The sequence below is a fragment of the Jaculus jaculus genome, chromosome 14 (genome assembly GCF_020740685.1).
Source record: "Jaculus jaculus isolate mJacJac1 chromosome 14, mJacJac1.mat.Y.cur, whole genome shotgun sequence".
Lineage (NCBI taxonomy): Eukaryota > Metazoa > Chordata > Mammalia > Rodentia > Dipodidae > Jaculus > Jaculus jaculus.
The window spans coordinates 18,130,601-18,150,306 of record NC_059115.1 but is presented as its reverse complement, the minus strand read 5'-3'; the positions used below and the strand labels follow the sequence as shown (position 1 = coordinate 18,150,306).

The 19,706-nt window shown below is 40.9% G+C and overlaps 2 protein-coding genes across 2 annotated transcripts; both read left to right on the top strand.

Annotated features, from left to right (window-relative positions):
• The first annotated feature begins 1,897 nt into the window (after positions 1 to 1,897).
• LOC101605391 (vomeronasal type-1 receptor 1-like) lies at positions 1,898 to 2,695 on the top strand. Its single transcript, XM_004671547.3, has one exon. The coding sequence runs from the start codon at positions 1,898 to 1,900 to the stop codon at positions 2,693 to 2,695; it is 798 nt and encodes a 265-aa protein (XP_004671604.3).
• Positions 2,696 to 7,291: 4,596 nt separating this feature from the next.
• LOC101605102 (zinc finger protein 613) lies at positions 7,292 to 19,441 on the top strand. Its single transcript, XM_012951954.2, is given in 5 exon segments — positions 7,292 to 7,734; positions 12,225 to 12,351; positions 12,594 to 12,686; positions 17,959 to 19,344; positions 19,347 to 19,441. Coding segments are annotated over 5 exon segments (1,728 nt in total). The 5' UTR covers positions 7,292 to 7,707.
• Positions 19,442 to 19,706: the final 265 nt, after the last annotated feature.

Here is a 19,706-nt window from a genome sequence, read left to right as displayed (position 1 = left end):
GTGTACACCAACATGTCCGGCACTCTTCACTTACTTTTATTTTGTCACACATAATACCTGATTTGAAATAATACCTGCTACTGTTCTGTATTTGTTTTCTTTAAGTCTAGTTTCCATATTCTTTTTCTTTTTTTAAGTATTTTATTTACTTATTTGACAAAGAAAGGGGTGGGGGAGAGTGAGAGAGAGGTAATGGGTGCACCAGGGTCTCCAGCCACTGCAAATGAGATCCAGACACATGCGCTCCCCCCCAACCCTTGTGCATCTGGCTAACGTGGGTCCTGGGGAATCGAACACGCATCCTTTGGCATTGCAGGCAAATGCCTTAACTTCTAAGCCATCCCTCCAGCCCTCCATATTCTTTTTCTTGTGTATGAGTTAAATCTGCTTCCTTGGTCATATGGTTAGCAATATTTTTCAAATTTTGTGTGTGTGTGTGTGTGAAAGAGAGAGAGAGAGAGAGACAGACAGACAGAGTGAGAGGAGAGAGTGAGAGAGAGAGAGAGAGAGAGAGAGAGAGAGAGAGAGAGAGATAATGAGAATGGGTGTACCAGGGTCTCTAGACACTGTAAACAAACTCCACTTACATGTACCACCTATGCATCTGGCTTCTGAGGGTTCTGGGGAATTGAACCTGGGTCTTTAAGCTTCATAGGCAAGTGCCTTAACTGCCAAGCCAAATCTCTAGCCCCCAAAGCCATCTCTCCAGCCCCAAACTCTTTTTGAGTGTGTGTGAATGTGTGTGTTCATGTAAGCACATATGCTTCCCTATTCACTTCAGAAGTGAAAATTGAACCTAGGAAAGCACCATGCCATTGAGCAACAGCCTCAACCTTATAATACATATGCCAGAAATTATCTTTTTTATCAACTTTAAAAAATAATTTCTGGCATATGTATTATTAGGAAGAATGACTTCCTGGTACACGCAGAAAATGTGGTCATATATCTTATCTATTTCTGAAATACTAATTTCATGATAACAGGAAGAATAGTGTGAATAACCCAAAATAGATACAGATTATTCTGACAAAGGAGGAATTAGTCTATAAATTACAGAATACAAATTAACTTTTTAAACCTATATATCTATATTCTTTATATATTTTATTTATTTATTTGAGAGAGAGAGAAAGAGGGAGGGAGAGAAAAAGAGAGAGAATGGGCCTGCCAGGGTCTCTAGCCGCTGCAAACAAACTCCAGATGCATGCGCCCCCTTGAGCATCTGGATTATGTGGGTCCTGGAGAATCCAACAGGGATCCTTTGACTTTGCAGACAAATGCATTAACTGCTAAGCCATCTCTCCAGCCCATCTGTATTGTATACATATAAATTTACTAATTTGGCAGAAATATATATATTGTTTTACATTATTAGAGTACATAATTCTTCTATATATGATGGATTCCCTGAACACTTTCATATATTATTTTATTGTGCATTCTCACTATCATTTACATTTTATTTTGGTCATATTATATATAAATTTTCTCCTCACTAAACTCTGGGCCCTAAGGAACAGTGATACAAGTAAATTAATCTGAGCCTGACAACAATCTGTTCTTGCATACAGTGGCTCTTCAAGAAAATTATGATGTAGGATGCAAGGCCTTACCTTGAATCCCGGAATTCAGATGGAGATTTGGGAAATAGACTAACTAATGAACACCTGCCTTAGGTAAATGAAACTAAAGAAAACATGCATGGCTGGTAGTCTGCATGGTAAGTTTGAGCTCAATGGTTATGGTGTCCTCTCCAGATGATCAATCTTCACAGAAAGTGGATCTCATGAAAACCAAAGATTCCTGTCAGAGTTGAAGAAACTTAAATAAACCCAAAGTGAGGTCTGGGGCCCTCAGGCCCTTTTGAGCAACTACTTACCTCAGGCCCATAAAGATGACTTTTGTTGATTTCATTCTTGGGCTATTATTCCTGGCCCAGACTGGGACTGGGGTTCTGGGGAATACCTTTCTTCTCATAACCTGTGCCTCCACATCTACTGACCAGGCACTGAGGCCCACAAACCTGATTCTCACCAACATGGCTGTAGCCAACTTCTTGGTTCTTCTCTTCAAGGGGATCCCATGGACAATATTAACCTGGAGAGGAACACTCATGCTGGGAAACACTGGGTGTAAACTTGTCTTTTATATGCTCAGAGTTGGCCGGGGCCTTGCTCTCTGCACCACTTGCCTCCTAAGCAATTTTCAGGCCATCACCATCAGCCCCAGAGCTGGTGGCAGGATGGGACTCAAGAAGAGAGCTGGGCAGAATGTCAGTTCCTCCTGCTTTCTGTGTTGGATCTCCAACTTGCTGATAAACATCTTTGTCCCCATAAATATTGAAGGCCTTCAGCATGTGCAGAACTCTACCAAGATACAGGACTGTGGACTGTGCTCTTCTAACCGCCCTGGGAACACTGTAGCTCTGTACACCATTCTGATGCCTCTCCCAGATGTTGTGTTCCTTGTGCTCATGGCAGGGGCCAGTGGCTACATGGTTCTTCTCCTATACCAACACCGGCAGAGAGTGAGGCATATTCATGCCCTCAGAGCCTCCCACCGACTGTCCCCCGAGGGAGAAGCCACTCAAACCATCCTGCTTCTAGCAATCACCTTCATTTTCTTTTATTTTACCAATTCTTTCCTTATAATATGCAAGACTGCCTTTTTCAGGTCCTGTTTTTGGATGTAGCACACTGTTACTTTTCTTGTAGTATGCTATCCCATCTTTGCTCCTTGATCCTCATGCTTGCAGACCCCAGTAACAACTTTCTGCCTCCTTAGCCTGCTAGACCTATACACTCATGGACTTTCCTGTGGGTCCCACAGAAACCTCCAGGTGGTGATGCGGTAGAGAAGCAGCTAAAAGTTGAACTGACTCAGTGAGTTACCCTGTAAGAGTTAATTGCTGAGGAGCTAAAACTTATCTTTGTCATCAGATGGAAAAATCCCAAAGAAGGAACTATCCAGAAAGTGGTCATAGGGACTATAATAGGAAAGACAGTTTAGGCTAAAACAAAGTAAAATGATGCTCATTGTTAGGGTGGTCTGACTACAAAAATAATTGATATGCAAATTGCCACATATTGTTTGTTCACTTACTCCTCCCTTGACTATGAAAAGTATAAAATGGAAATAAAATCTCAGCTTGAGGCTAGAGCTTCTTTGGAGGGCTACCTCAAGCTCCTTGGCTCTCAGGAAATAAACTTCTCTACTTCCAATCATACTGGCACTGGAGTGATCTTTCCTGATAATTTCTACAACAGCTGCACTCCACTTCCAAGAATTCTTCTTTCCTTGCCCCTTGAACTTAGCAAGTACACCATCCATCAGTGATTGACGAATATTAAAGAATTTCTGTATAGCTCAGACTATTTGTCTTCTTGGATTCATGCTGCCAAAGTAAAGCACACAGTTCTCATCTCAAAAGGAACAAGAGATATTTTATTCTAGACCTAGATGTGAGTGACCATGGCCCAGGTACTGATTCATGTTGCCCCAAATTCCATGTTCCAGAATGCTAAATTTTTATAAAGTTTCTAAACTTATAGAACAAAAGAAAAAAAAATAATAAATCAAGGAACTTTTCAAATATATTAGTGGAAATATCCAGTAGTCAGAAATAGTCTACAATGAATTTAATGAGGGTTGGAAAATATCTCTCTCATTTGGTATCTCATAAGAAGAGAGGAGAAAGATATGTGTGAGAGAGACAGAGAAAGAGAATAAATAGCAAAGTGTCAATTTATGAAACTGAAATTGGTGTGTATTGCAACTATTTGTAATATTATTGCATCACTCCTGTAAATATGAAATCATTTCAAAATAAACAGTTTTCTTCCCTCTTTTTAATTGATTATTAACATTACTGCATGAACATACACATACACATATTGATCATATTTCCATTGGGTGATACTCACATATCATCTAACCCTTACCCCCATTCCACTGAAGGCCTCTCTCAGTAAGGGTGATAGTATTCAGTGTTGAATGCACCAGTCAGTCTTGAGGACAGGGGTGTAGTGACTCAGGATGCTAGTTCCCACCATGTGGCCTGACAGTCTTTCTTTTTTGCATATTTTAATTTATTTACTTGAGTACTTGAGGAAGAGAGAAATAAGGAGAGAGAGAGAGAGAGAGAGACAGACAGAGAGAGACAGAGAGGGAGAGAGAGAGAGAGAGGGAGGGAGGGAGAGAGAGAGAGGGAGAGAGAGAGGGAAGGAGGAAGGGAGGAAGAGGAGAATGGGCATGCCAGGCCTCCAGCCACTGCAAATGATTTCCAGATGGATGCGCCTCCTTGTGCATCTGACTTACATGGGCCCTAGGGAATCAAACCTGGGTTCTTTGGCTTTGCAGGCAAGCACCTTAAATGCTAAGCCATCTCTCCAGCCCCTCTTACAGTCTTTCAATCCATCCATCCACAATGTTCTCCAAAGCTTGGCAGGCAGGTTAGAAAGCTCCTTAAAGTGTTAAGCTCACTGCACCCCCAGTTTTCTGTTGGGATGAGTTTTGAGTCTCTTCAGTGTCTGCTGCTGTCTCCTGGAGAAAGTTGTCAATATAGCAGTAAGAGAAACACTTGTGATAAAAACAATTTAAAGAATGAAAAACACACCAAGAGCAAAGACAATAGACAAACTGGATATCAACATTCAACTCTAACCTCTGTAAATGTAACAAATCCTCCAAGTCAAGTGTACAAAGACCAACAACAACCAGAGTGGGCTTTGTCCTCACACCAATGGCTTAGGTGCAGTTCACTCAAAAACAATCAAAGAAGTAATTTTGTGAGTTATCAGTGGTCTGCCTTCACAGACACTGGCATATATACAATTGATGTTATGACCAATCACAGTTCTTCCTATTTAAATGATATGAAACATTTACACTGGAATAGAAGAGGTGTCTCCTCATGACAGGTCAAATGTTTTTTATTATTATTGTTATGTCCATGCGCTATGCTGGACTGTATTTTTAGAAAATGGCCACAGAATTGTCTCCCATTCAAAAAAAAAAACCTGAAACATTATAGAAGTAGTAAATTAAATATGAGTGCTGCTCTCATGGCTAGCCAGAGAAAATTCCCCAGAGAGATGTTGGTAGACACTGTGTTGACACAAACTTCATCAAAGCAGAAAATGAAAGGTTGCTGTGAGCTCAACACCCAAGTTGGCTTCTAACACACCCTCTAGGTCTCAGAGAACATTGTGAAAGAGGAGGTGGAAAGAATGTATGAATCACAGGGAGGAAAGACATTTCCACTCCACAGGAACTGACTGGTGCATCCATGACCCCACTGTGACTATCAATACCCCACTGAAGGGGAGCCCTCATAAGAATGAGGTGGGGTGGGGAGAGATAACCTGATGAAAATACAACCCATTTGAAGTATGCTCATATAAAGTTTCCAGTTAAAAAATAATAACCCCAGATGATGGGGAGATGGCTCAACAGTTAAAGGGGCTTGCTTTTAAAGACTGCCAAACTAGGTTCAATTCCCCATTATACATGTAAGGCCCAATACCCAAAGTGGTGCATGTTCCTGGAATTCATTTGCATGGGCAAGAGGTCTGGCATACCCATATAACACACACACTCTCTCTCTTTCTCTCCTTGTGAATAAATTTAAATGATTTAAAAATGGCTTCTACATCTGGTGTTCCTAGCTACTTATACACCAAGAGCTGGAATCGCCCAGATCTCTCTTGAACCTGGGTGTTCTTAGAGACCTGCTAAAGCAAAGGAATATAGCAGAAGTGAAGCTACTACATGTAATCTGAGTCTAAGGCAGAAAACAAGCTTTATCCTGATTTGCTCAGAATCTAGCGTCATACTGTGAGAAGCCCAAGTCATATACGGGGAGGTTAAGGTAGAAGCCTCCAGTGGGCATGAGAGAGAAAGAGGGGAGGGGGGGAGAGGGAGGAGGGAGGGAGGAAGGGAGGGAGGGAGAGGGGAGAGGGAGAGAGAGGGGGAGGGAGAGGGGGGGGGAGAGAGAGATTGATTGATTTGAAGCTGTATAAAGATCTAGGAATGAAAAAAATCTTTAGAAGATTCTAGTGTTTCCAGCGAGAGTCCAGGCATCATAGATGATACGATTTGTGCATTAAAGAATAATGCAAAGAACTTAATCCAACAACTTCAGATCATGTACAATGCTCATTCCAAAGGAAGATTTAGCCCTTGCGTGGTCCTTGGAGGTACTCTGTTAGCCCTTGGAGTACAGTGTGTCATAAATGTATCTGTTCTCTTGGGAACCTTGGGCCACACTAGATACATAGTAGTGACTGGAAACTAAGGTTAGTCCTTATGTTATGAATTGAAATAGTTTTGTGAGTCATTTTATTCTCACATCTTCAAGGGTTGTAAGTGATAGGGGTATAATGCTGAGGTACATTTTTCATTAGGAGCAGCTGTCTATAGATTATGAAGGAGACTTCAAAGTAACTCTTAAACCCAAAGCCCCAATTATACACAGAATCTCCTTCTCGTCCTTCCAATTGAGTTCTATTTTAATTTTGGTTGTATCAAGCTTAGAATTTACGTTATGACTGTAAAAATAATATCTATTACACAAATACATTTCCTTTCTCATTTTATTCTCCTTGGAAATATGTATTCTTTCCATAATTTATGGCTTTGGCTATCATAAAATCCCATTTTAAAAATAGTTATATATAGTTTATTTATTTGAGAGAGAGAGAAAAAAAGGCAGATGAACAAGGAGAAAATGAGCAAGCCAGTGCCTCTAGCCATTGTAAATTTCATTGTAAATGAACTCCAGATGCATCTGCCTTAAGAAGGTTCTGGGGAATCCAACCTTGGTCCTTAGGCTTCAGGTAAGCGACTTAACTGCTAAACCATCTCTCCAGCCCCAGCCTGGCATTTAATAGTGGCTCCACTCCTAACAGAAAAAGAAGCCCTACTTCCATCCCTCTAATTGGATTCCCTCTTCCCGCCTGCGTGCTCTTTCTGCTTTCCGGAAAGAAACTTTGCCTTGTCTACAAAGGTTCCCCTCAGGCTTTTTTTTTTTTTTTTTTTCCTTCTCTTTGACGGCACGGCAGCTATCTTTGCCCTGCAATTGCTTTCCCAGACCCTTTTCTCTCTCAGACTCTTCCTTCTAGCCTTCCCTCGCAGCCCGAAGCCCTCCCGGCGGTCCCTGGCTTTGCGGTTACCCCCCAGGAGGGGGCGTTTTCACCTGTACGGACACGGAACTTTCCAAGATGGCCGCGCCCACCGCGTCGCTTGGGCCCAGTGAACGGCTTTTCCCTTGACCTCGCTGAGGTTTGCTTCGCCTAATCTCAGATCTATAAAAAATAAGGCCATCTGGGCCTCAAAGTTTGCGGTGTCAGGAAATGAAGTGGCTTCAGTGCCTCTTCACCTATCCGAGCCATCCTAGGTGACAGAAGACCTCTACGGTGTGTCCCGTGCGTGAAAGACGGCGCCGCCCTCAGCGTCTGTGAAGATGCGGGCGCAGACATATTACCTCGCGAAAGGAAAACCGGAAGTGCAGGTGTTCGCGCTCTGCTCCTCTTCCTCCTCCGCATCCCCAGACCTCAAGTCCTGGTTGGCCGCCGTTGACCTAGCGCGGATGCACGGTGTCTTCCCAGAACGCGGAGAGCTGTAAAGCATGGTTTCTTCTGAAGAAAACCGAGACGGTGGGCGAGTGTCTCTGTGGGACGGGAAGAAGTGACAGGGTGTCTGTGGATGTCCCTGCAGGACATAGACGTGGAGGTAGGGTAGTTGAATTGGGAACCTGGGACCGAGGTGCCTTTGGGGTCAGTCCCCACCCATCCTGCCTGTCAGGGTTTCGTGTCTCTGTGGACCAGTGTCGCTGGGGCTGAGCGGGGGAGAACTGGAGAAGGGGGTGGTTTTGTCAGTGGAGGGACGCAAGCTTTGCTTATAAACTTAGAACTTTCAGTGCTAACCGCTCACCTTCTTGGCAGGGTGTGGGTACTAGAGATTGAGTTCAGTTGTAGAAATTTTCAGGAAAGATCTCTCCAGCATCAGTATGAGTGAAAGTAGAGGAGTTTATTTCCTGGGAGCCAAGGAGCTTGAGGCAGCCCTCCAAAGAAGCTCCGGCCCTGAGCTACGATTTTATTTCTATTTTATAGTTTTCATAGCCAAGGGGAGGGGTAAGTGAACAAACAAGATGTGGCAATTTATATTTCAACCATTTCTGTAGTCAGGCCACCCCAGTGAACTCCATTTTACTTTGTTTTAGCCAAAACTTTCTTTTCTGCATATCATCCCTGTGCACCCTTTGTGGACAGTTCCTTCTTTGGGATTTTTCCATGTGCTGACAAAGATAAGCTTTAGCTCCTCAGCAATGAACTCTTACAGTAACTGAGTGAATCAGTTCAACTTTAAGCTTCTTTTCTACCACATTCCCTTCCCTCTCTCTGTTTGTTTGTTTGTTTCTTTTCTTTCTTTCTTTCCAAGGAAGGGTCTCACTGTAGCCCAGGCTGACCTAGAATTCATTATATAGTCTCAGGGTGGCCTTGAACTTATGGAAGTCCTCCTACCTGTGCCTCTCAAGTGCTGGGATTAAATGCATGCGCCACCATGCCCGGCTACATCCCTCCTCTTTAACATCATAATGCCTTATGACTTTGTATGTAATAGCTGAGAGACCTGGTGAATACACCTATGTTTTCATTATTTTTATCTTAGAGTAGATGAACCTGGACAGAGCAATTAGAATATAGGATTTTGACATAAGTCCCAGCATAATTACTAAGAGAGGCCCCATTAAAGGAGCTATCACCTGTCCCAAGTAGTCCACCTAGGAGGCAGGCCCAAGGTCTGGGGTACATCAGCTGTAACACCTCGAGAGTGTTGGGTAAGCATGACCTTGAGGGCAAAGTGTATGTCAGCTGTCATTGGGAACACTGACACTCTTACAATTTGATCTTGTATTTAGTTCTCAGCAGCAGGAACTGGTTCATGATATTGTCCTTGAAAATATGGATGGCAACACAAAAGAATTATTATAATAAAATAAAGCCAAAGAAGGAGAGCCAAGAGGGCCTTCTCTGTACAAGGTTACTCAGTAGGAGTGACTGTGACTAATCCTACTGTAAGGAGGAGAGCACAGGACATTGCTGCAGATAGAAGGATGGGGAATGAACCACATTTCTCGAAAAGAAAGATATTCCTGTGGAAGGAAGAGGATGTATTATTAGGCAATGGTAAAGAACTGTATCTACTCAGGGGTGAAAGACCTAAAAGTCTCTTGGAACCAAAGGTTTTCTTTGGATCCCACGAGGTTATCAAATGGGCTGATTAGTCCAGCAAATAGAAGGAGTTAGGATCCTACCCATGTGTATGATTTTTTTTTTTTTTGTCACCACATGTTGAAGTCCTGAGGCTTCTGTCATGTGGACCAGTCAGCTTTCACAATTGTGACTGAAGCAGGGTCACAGTCTTTTTGGCAGGCGCAGATGTCCTCCAGATCTTGACTTTAAGGGGACCCACTGGGTCCCTGGTGACCTGTTAGTTGTTACAATTGGCTGAGGACACCGTCTTTTTGACTCTGGTGTGATGTGATGAGTTTATATCTGGCTGATGGATGTGGGCCCAATTTCCAAGGATATGTGGGTCCCTTTGTGTTATAAACTTTAAGGGAGCATCATCAGGTGGCAGGAGAATTTGGTTTACCTCTATAAATTTAAGCAAAGAGATACCATCAAACAACCAGCACCACCATCAGCAAGTACAAACAGCCAGAACTTTAAGTTGTTTTTACATCTTAGGGCTAGGCTCTAGATTTGTCCTAAAAGTACTTCAGGACTGGCTTTGAGATATGTCCTTAGTGATATATCTCCTTTAACAAGACATACCAAGGGGAAATTGGACTAAAATGAATCGGTAACTATCAAGTAAACATAATCAGTGAGGACAATTTTGAATATTTGATTTAAAGGCAAACAGTGGCTGGCTAATCAGGACCAGGCAGAGGCAGAAGGCATGAGTTACTAGCTTAGTATTGTAAGCGAGCAGCAGGCAGGGCAGTCTGTTTGTGTGAATCTTGGTTTATATTGTAATATCTTGTGTGTGTGTGTGTGTGTGTGTGTGTGTGTGTGTATTTAATATTTTATTTTTAATCATTTATTTGAGAGAGAGATACAGAAATAGGCAGGGAGGGGGGAGGGAGGGAGGGAGGGAGGGGGAGAAAGAGAAACAATGGGTGTCTTGGGGCCTCCAGCCATTGCAAATGATCTCCAGATGCATGCACCCCCTTGTGCATCTGGCTTACGTGGGTCCTGGGGAGTCAGACCTGAGTCCTTTGGCTTTGCAGGCAAGCACCTTAACTGCTAAGTCATCTCTCCAGCCCCTTGTAGTTATATTTTTTTTACTGGGTGTTAAAGACCATGTAAGCAGCAAAAATTAACAATGTATTATATTTTAGAGGTCGTTCATGCCTCTGTAGGAGACACTTGAGGGACCTGTGAGGAGTTCTGTGACTCTTAGTACTGTCATCTGCTAGGATACGTCAAGGCCATTCTGACCAAGTGGTCCTCCCTCTTTTGAGAAGCCTATAGGACTGATATTCCTCTGATGTGGCTCTCCTGTTGCAGATACATTGATTTGGAGTCCATTTGGGTGTCTATGTGTCCGCCCTGATCAAGAATACAATTTACCAGAGCCTAGAAGTTAGCAGGTGTCCCATCATCTCCTGTAGCCTTCTGACCTGGGAGCATGAACCAAAATATTGGTTATCTTTTTTTTGTTTTGGTTTCTTGAGGTAGGGTTTCATTGTAGCTCAGGCTGACCTGGAATTTACTATGTAATCTCAGGGTGGCCTTGAACTGACAGTGATCCTCCTACCTTTGCCTCCCAAGTGTGGGGATTAAAGGTGTGTGCCACCACGTCTGCCTTAGTTATCCCTTTAACTCTGATATTTTTAATTGACTGACCTTGGCTTTTACATACAGTTATTAATCACCCAGAGAGACTATACATATCTACTAAATACTAAACAGATTTAGTTAAAAAGGTGCAGAACGTATCTGGTTAGCAAAGCAGATCCGGTCAGAGAATGACACAATAGTTTAAATTCATTTTGATTAGTGGAGCAGCTTTCCCTCCTCTTCTGGCAGGAATATGGTTGGGTTTAGGGCTTAAGTGACTTTCATCACATTTGTTTAGCTCAGAAGCATTTGTAAAACCTTGCAGTGAGACTTTTATGTTCATTTGTCTTTTCCATCATTTAACCTTTTCTTAGGCGCTAGAGTGGTGGAATTTCCAGTAGCCTAGACAACATAATCTCCTTTTACCCTGCTTTCTGTGGCCTTGGGTTTTGCCAAATTTAAGTTCTGACAGTACCTCATTATTGGAGAGTATGTTAGGAGGCAGGTGCATGGTGGTGATCTCTGGCCTTGAAACTTCTTGAAACTCTGAGCTGTTCCTACCCTCCTTTTCCTCCCCCCCCCCCCCCCCCGGGGGAGAATTGTGGATTTCTCTCTGGGCTACAGGGAAGCTCCTTGACCTTGCCATTTTATAACCTTTTTTTTTTTTTTTTAACATTTTATAACTTTTAGGAGTAGGAGCCTATTGCACTTTTCCCTGTTTATAATCTTAGTTACTTTAAGTATTACCTCTGAGACCCATTCTAAATTCTAAATTAGGAAGCTGGCCTTCCTAATTTACAGAAGACTTTAATTTTCCTGCTGTCTTTTTAGTATGATATTCCCTTCTGAAGTATGGTTTGTTTTGGACCATGCAGTCTAGGACAGTAGGTTTGATGGAGGACTTCCCCACAATAACTTTCCCACTGGGTTAGTGCTGCAGAACAGACACAAAGACAAAGCCTTCCTGAGCATGCACTGCTCAGGACAGAAATTATTCTGCAGCCTTGAGGCTGTGAAGCATATGCATACTTGTATACACAATTATATCAAGTGTACTTTTCATTTGGACTCCAAATGCCCATCTCCCCATCACATATTCATTCATTCAGAGCTTAAACATTTTTCATATCTAATCCCATTCATAACCTTGCCCAGTTGCTTATTTGGGCCCTGGAGACTGAACTGCAGTGGTCTCTAAGGCCTCCTCAGGACCTCATTGTTACACAGGAAGTGCTGGTAACTGCTGAGCCATGTCTTCAGCCACAACATACATTCTAAAACTCAATGAACAGAACAATGTTTATTACTGTCTGCCATCAATGAAAGAGAAATTTATTAGAACTCTTATTAGACTAGACTGTGTTGTTATAGGAGTTGCTGACCCTAAAGGATGTGGCTGTGGAATTCACCTGGGAAGAGTGGCAGCTTCTGGGTCCTGCTCAGAAGGACCTGTACCTGGATGTGATGCTGGAGAACTATAGCAGCCTGGTGTCAGTAGGTAAGGAGAGATGCCTTCTGTCATTGACAGGGTGCCTGTCTGTGGCCTTTCCTTTTTCAATACTGAAAAGTCTGTGATTTCTCAAAGGGTACATGCTCAGTCCATGCCTGTCCCTTTTCTGAGAGAGAAGCATTTACTTCACAGACACAAGTCAAATACTTCCTAAAACTGGACAATACCAATGTAGGCAGATCATAGTCCAGTGTGATAAATCTGACACCTCTACTACTTGTCATGAACAGGGTGTCGAGCCAGCAAGTCAGATGCCCTCTCCCAGTTGCTCCGAGGAGAACCATGGACAGGAGAAGATGAAATCTACAATCAAATCCGTCTAGGTGAGAGAGTAAAACCTGGGAGGATGGCCTAGCTAGTCATATTTTATTTGCTAGAGGTATCACAGCCATGAGAGTGTTTGCGGGTATATAAGTAGATTCTTTATATCTTTCATCCCTAATAAGAACTCTTCTTATTTTTAAAGTATTTACAAGAAGCTGCAACTCTCTGTCTCTTCTTAGATTACTCAATGTTTATTTCCCCTAGGCCTGGAATTTTGCTCTCACTTTTCTTCATTTTTTAAAAAATTATTTACTCATTTACGAGAGAGAGGGAGGGAGAGAGGGAGGGGGGAGAGGGAGGGGGAGGGGCAGAGAGAATAGGCATGCCAGGGCCTCTAGCCATTGCAAATGAACTCCAGATGCATGTACCACCATGTGCACCTGGCTTACATGTGATCTGTGGAATTGAACCTGGGTCCTTAGACTTCACAGGCAAGCTCCCTAACTGTGCAGCCATCTCTCCAGCCCACTTTTCTTCTTTTAGGGTTCTCTAACCTCACCATTCTTTCCCACCCCTCCCCACCCAGAGTGTATCAGTTTATTCTACTTCTTTTGGTTTGAAACTCTCCATCTTTGATGTCAGCACTGTCTTTTTACTGCCCTTCCCTGTCCTTTGGAAGATGTGGATTTCCCTTCTTGACATCTATACCCATCTTGGAACCTGTGCCCCATGATAGGCTGGTCTGGCTCTAGGAATATGTCTTCTTTCCTAAGCTGCTCGTTCCCCAATCTGAGATTCTACGAGGTTGTCCTCTTTCCTCAATACTGTAGCAATCTCCATCATTTAAGTGACTTAAGCTCTTGTTCCTTATAAAAACTCTAGGGTCAATAGGTTCCTTAATCTTTTTGCATTTGTTTGTTTTTATACTTTGGAGGTAAGTTTTCAGGGTATCTCAGGCTAACCTGGAATTTACTCTGTAGCTTCAGGCTGCCCTCAAACTCATGGCAATCCTGTCTCAGTCTCCTGAGTGCAGGCATTGTTGACATAAGCTATTGACTTAGATCCCTTAATATTTCTAAGGTTTGAGTTGGTACTATGTATTTCCCATTTCCATAATCTCTTGTTGAATAGATTTAGCCACTGTGTGAGCACTTTGAAACTTCCATACTTTCTGGGTTCCCTTATTTCAGTCTTTGCTGTTCCTATTAATTTTTTAAAATTTTTTCTCTCTGTTTCTTTTTCTTTTTTAATTTTTTTCTTTATTTTTATTTATTTATTTGAGAGCAATTGACAGAGAGAGAAAGAGGCAGAGAGAAAGAGAGAGAATGGGCACGCCAGGGCCTCCAGCCACTGCAAACAAACTCCAGACGCATGCACCCCCTTGTGCATCTGGCTAACATGGCTTCTGGGGAACTGAGCCTTGAACCCAGATCCTTAGGCTTCACAGACAAGTGTTTAACTGCTAAGCCATCTATCCAGCCCTTCTCTCAGTTTCTAGGGGAGAAAACTGAGCCTCACTTTTGCTTTGCTTCAGTTTCCTTATAGTCACTAATTCTGTTCATTATGTTAGTTTCTGTTAAAGATGTAACTGGACTCACCCTTTAAATCTTTCTTTATACTCTGATGGACTCATGTCCCAGTCACCACAGCAGTCTCATTGATGGAGAGGTAGAGATTTCTCCTCTGTTATGTGACAATCTAGCTCAATGTCCATGATGAGGCATCATCTTGTGGGTGTATGGAGTTCACTTTCACAAACACAAACTCAAAGCCATCTTTCCAGCTCTCTTTACATTATTTTTGAGACAGTTTATCTCACAGAACCTAGAACTCATTGATTCAGTTACTCTAGCTAGTCAGGAATCTCTAGGGATTTGCCAGTCTCTGCTTCCTCAGTGCTGGGATCACAGACACATGCTAGCATTACTGGGAATCTGGACTCAGGTCTTGGGTTAGTGATTAAGACAGTAAAGTCAAAGGACCCAAGTTTGATTCTCCAGTACCCATGTAAGCCACCTTGTATATCTGGCTAATGTGGATCCTGGGGAATTGAACCTCTGTTCTTTGCCTTTGCAGGCAAATGCCTTAACTGCTAAGCACATACCTTTAATCCTAGCACTCAGGAGGCCAGGTCAGCCTGGGTTAGAGCAAGACCCTACCTCAACAAAACAAGGAAATAAACAAATGATTAACCATTAAAGTGTCAGCAATGTTTTCTGAGCCTCTTTATGTCACATTTGGAGTGAGGACTTTGGTTACCTGACATGGGAATCTGTAAGTATGCTCTTTTGAGCCTACTTCATGTTAAAAGTGAGCAAATTTACCAGGAATTCTTTATAGGAACTAGATTTTATTTATTTATTTTTAGCCCAGGCTGACCTAGGAATTCACTATATAACTCCAGCCTGGCCTCAAACTCACAGCAATCCTCCTACCTTAGGCCTCCCAAGTGCTGGCATTAAAAGTGTACACTATCATACCCTGCCAGTAGATTTTAAAGTAAGTAGAGGAGAAATCCCTAAAGCATATATAAATTGAGCTGTTGGACCTGAGGTGTCTTTTGCTGTATACAGTTCAGGACTGTATCAAGTGAGTTGTCAAAATACACAATAAAGACTGGTCATGGTTTAGAAATTTCAGGAACATAGAGCTTATATTCATCTCAAATGGGGAATGATAGCATGATATATGGGAGGTATGCCTAGGATTTTTATGGTGCCAAGATTAATTCAGGGTTCCATGTTAGGTGAACACTCCACTACTGAGCTATACTCTCAGACCCACATCTAGAAATTATTTTTTCACAATTTTTATTAACATTTTCCATAATTATAAAAAATATCCCATGGTAATACCTACCCCCCCCCCGCACTTTCCCCTTTGAAATTCCATTCTTCATCATATCACATCTAGAAATTTGATAAAAGAATTATGAAAAAGAATTAAGGTGAAACATATACATAGAGGCAAAATATGTGTTATTTAACTGGACTATAGACCTTAAATGTATATAATCTTTACATATATTAGTGATATATCAAGAAAGGTATTTTTAAAAAGAAAGAATGAAGCCAGGTAAGGTGGTACACACCTATAATTCCAGCAGTTGGAAAGCAGAGGTAGATGGATCACCTTGAGTTCAAGGTCACTTTCAGACAACATAGTGAATTCCAGGTCAGCCTGAGCTCGAGTGAAACCCTACCTCCAAAAACCAAAATAAATAAATAAATAAGAAAGAAAGAAAAAAAGAAAGAAAGAAAGAAAGAAAGAATGCATATATGAAGTTGGAAATGGGCAACGCCTTCTGGAGAACTATGAAAAGATTGACCAGATCCTAAATATTTTTAATTTATTGTATATTGTGGGTGTATACATATAATTAAAGTAGAATGGTAGAAGTGTGAGTTTCTTTGCATTACTGTTGGGTTTCTAGTCTAACTTTTACCTGGTAGCAAAGGTATAGTAATACTATGGAACATCCTGTAGTTCTAAGAACAATGAAGGCAGAGCTGCTGAGAGTCTTGGTCTGGTGTATCCCTTAAATGGTAACAACCAAGAAATTTATGTAGAATTTTGAAAAATGATGCTGGTGGTAGCAAGAAACGGGTTGGGGATCATTCCATCCAAGGCATTGAAATAAGGACAGTTTGAATATTACATAGGTAAAATTCCAGTATGTGACTGAAAAAGTGACAGTTCCCTGGCCAGTGCTGCAACACATCTTGTGTAGATTATGTAGTTTGAATTGCACAAGGGTCAGTACTTTTTTCTTCCTATATTGTATAGCAGAATGTGTTAGGTCAATCTAAAATGCTAAGTATTGACCACAGAAGTTGTACTTTACATATTAAATTCATGCTTTGGAAAATGTGGTTAGATTTAAGAAGAATTAGATGAATAGTTATCAGGAAATCAAATGTTAAATTTGAAACAATTTAACTCACATCATTGGTAAAATAGTTCTTAATATCTATGTTTGCTTATTTCTCTAGCCAATATAGCCAATGTTTTTTATATTGTTCAGTGGGTTTTTCCACATCTAAACTCTAGCTATTACAGCACTCATAGGCTTGGCCTTTGCATTTTGGCTTTAATCAAGATGATTTTATGAACATGACCTCAGTTAGCTCTCTTTCTTCTTAGTTTCCACCTACTGAGAAAGTCTACATTATTTCCACTCAAATCATAATTTTTCTCAATTTATACATCTTAGTGGTATTTGTACTTGAATATCTAAGACCTTCCCAAATATGATATTCTGGTTTTTTTTTGTTTGTTTGTTTGTTGTTTTTTTTTTTTTTTGCTTTTCAAGGTAGGGCCTCACTCTGGCTCAGGCTGACCTGGAATGAACTATGTAGTCTCAGGGTGGCCTTGATCTCATGGTGATCCTCCTACCTCTGCCTCCCAAGTCCTGGGATTAAAGGTATGCGCCACCACGCCTAGCATCCCAAAGATAATATTTGTTAAAATGCACACTTGATTCCCCCAACATTCAGAACTTCACTTATTCTCTGTGTCAGGAAAAGGATTCTACTTGACTATCCAATGGCTCAACCTGAGTAACTAGCAATAACCAAATCTCATATTGAAACCATGGGTGAGCCAATCTTTTCTTTCTCCTCCTTTTATTCCTCAGATTCTTCTTCTTCTTTTTTTTTTTTTTTTTGAGGTAGGGTCTTGCTGTACCCAGGCTGATGTATAATTCACTATGTGAATTCAGACTGGCCTTGAAATCACAGCAATCCTCCTACCTCAGTCCTAGATCAATTTTCACAATCTTACTGTCCATTCATATTTCATTCTTTTTTCCTTGGACAGAATGTATGATCAGAAAAAAATTTAATATTGCCATCAGCAGCACAATGTTTGATACACAAGCATAATTCTTTTAAAATTTTGCTTGCTTGTGTGTGTGTGTGTGTGTGTGTGTGTGTGTGTGTTATAATGAACCAACTCATCAGCACCACAGTCATAATTAATAAAAGGATTTTTGGTTATATGAATATGTCCCTCATCATTTAAAAAAATTATCACCTTTAATTTTTGTGGTCTATTGCTAACAATGACTTAATTTTATTTTATCATCTCAGCATGATTTATAATGTCATATGTGTTTATTTTGAATAGTCTAACCAAGTTTATACTCCAACTGATTTTTGTTTTCTTTGTTTAAATGATTATGCTTGCCCTTGTTCAATGGGCAGTGAACATACTACCTGAAGTTTCTTAAACTTGAAGTTGGCAAAAATATCTGTAGTACACAAAGTTGTTTATAAAGTAGTTGTATTTGGTTTGTGCTCATGGAATGGTTTATTATCCTCTACTTCCTAGAAATGAAGAAAGTCGATGGCCATCTGCAGGTACAATCACAAAACAAAAGATGTATGAAGAGAGGGGAACAATGCCATGAATATAATGCATTTAGAAGTACCATTCATCAGAGGAAAAGTAGTTTTCCTCTTAGGGAAAATCATCATATATTCCATTTACATGGAAAAATATTAAAACCTAATTTAATCAACCAGGACAGAAGCTATGAAGCAAAGGTTGTTGAAGTTAATGGAGATGAAAAATTCTTCCTCCATGCCAATCATGTACAATTTCAAGCTGATATTAGCTTTCCTAAATGTGGAAATTCTGTGAGTATAAATTTACACCAAAGACTTCAAAAGATAGATAAACCTTATATGTGCACTGAATGTGGGAAATCCTTCTTGAAGAAGTCTGGTCTGATTGATCATCAGAGAGTTCATACAGGAGAGACACCTCATGAATGTTGTATATGTGGGAAAGCCTTCTCTAGAAAGTCTCACCTCACTGAACATCAGAAGACTCATGGAACAGAGAAATGGCTTAAATGCTCTGAGTGTGATGAAGCATTTGGCTGGAAATCACAGTTCATTGAACATCAGAAAATTTACACAGGAGAGAAACCCTTTGTGTGCAGTGATTGTGGAAAAGGCTTCATCAAAAGGTCATGGCTCATCAATCATGAGAGAGTTCATATAGGAAAGAAGCCTCATGCATGTAGTCTGTGTGAGAAAGCTTTTTCTAAGAAGTCCAGGCTTATTAAACATCAGAGAACTCATACAGAAGAGAAGCCTTATGAATGTGCTGAATGTAACAAAACATTCCGCTGGAAATCACAACTCAATGCACATATGAAAACCCATACAGGTGAAAAATCACATGTATGTAGTGTTTGTGGGAAAGGGTTTATTCAGAAAGGCAATCTAACTGTGCATCAGCGAACACATACTGGAGAGAAACCCTGTGTATGCAATGAATGTGGGAAAGGCTTCATTCACAAGGGAAATCTTCTGATACATCAGCGAACTCACACTGGAGAAAAACCATATGTATGCAATGAATGTGGGAAAGGCTTCAGCCAGAAGACATGCTTGATATCATACCAGAGATTTCACACAGGAAAGACTCCTTTTGTATGTAGTGAGTGTGGAAAATCCTGTTCACACATGTCAGGTCTCATTAACCATAAGAGAATTCACATAGAAGAGAAGCCCTATTCTTGTGGTGACTGTGGGAAAGCTTTCAGAGATAAGTCATGTCTCAACAGACATTGGAGAACTCATATAAGAGAGAGACCCTAGGTTTTCTCTGATTGTGGAAGAGTTTTCTCCCACTTGTCATGCCTTGTTTATCACAAGAGAATGCTGCATGCAGAAGAAAAGCATGTTAGATCTGTCAAGTTGAAAAACATCTGAGATACACAGCTTATCATAATGTTGATCTTTTATCAGAAAAGGATCTTATTAACATGGTGACTCTTCAGATGCCTTTTATAGCAACTTAGACTTAATTAAACAGTGAGTTCTAAATCACTGTGAATGTACTCCTTGTGGGACAGCTAAGTATTATGTTTTTATTCAGCAGAGAAGAAAAATTTCAAAGAGAAAGTATATAAGTGCACTGGGTGGGGAAAGGCTTTCAGTGATGAATTAAATCACATTTTATATCATAGAAAACACACAGGAATAAATTGTGAGAGGTTCAAGATAGTAAAAGATACAAGAGGAAAAATTTCTACATTATTATATGGCTGGTAAGTATATATTGAG

What these genes read in the sequence shown, in the direction of transcription:
- LOC101605391 (XM_004671547.3), top strand. Translation starts at nt 1,898, where the DNA reads ATGACTTTTGTTGATTTCATTCTTGGGCTATTATTCCTGGCCCAGACT.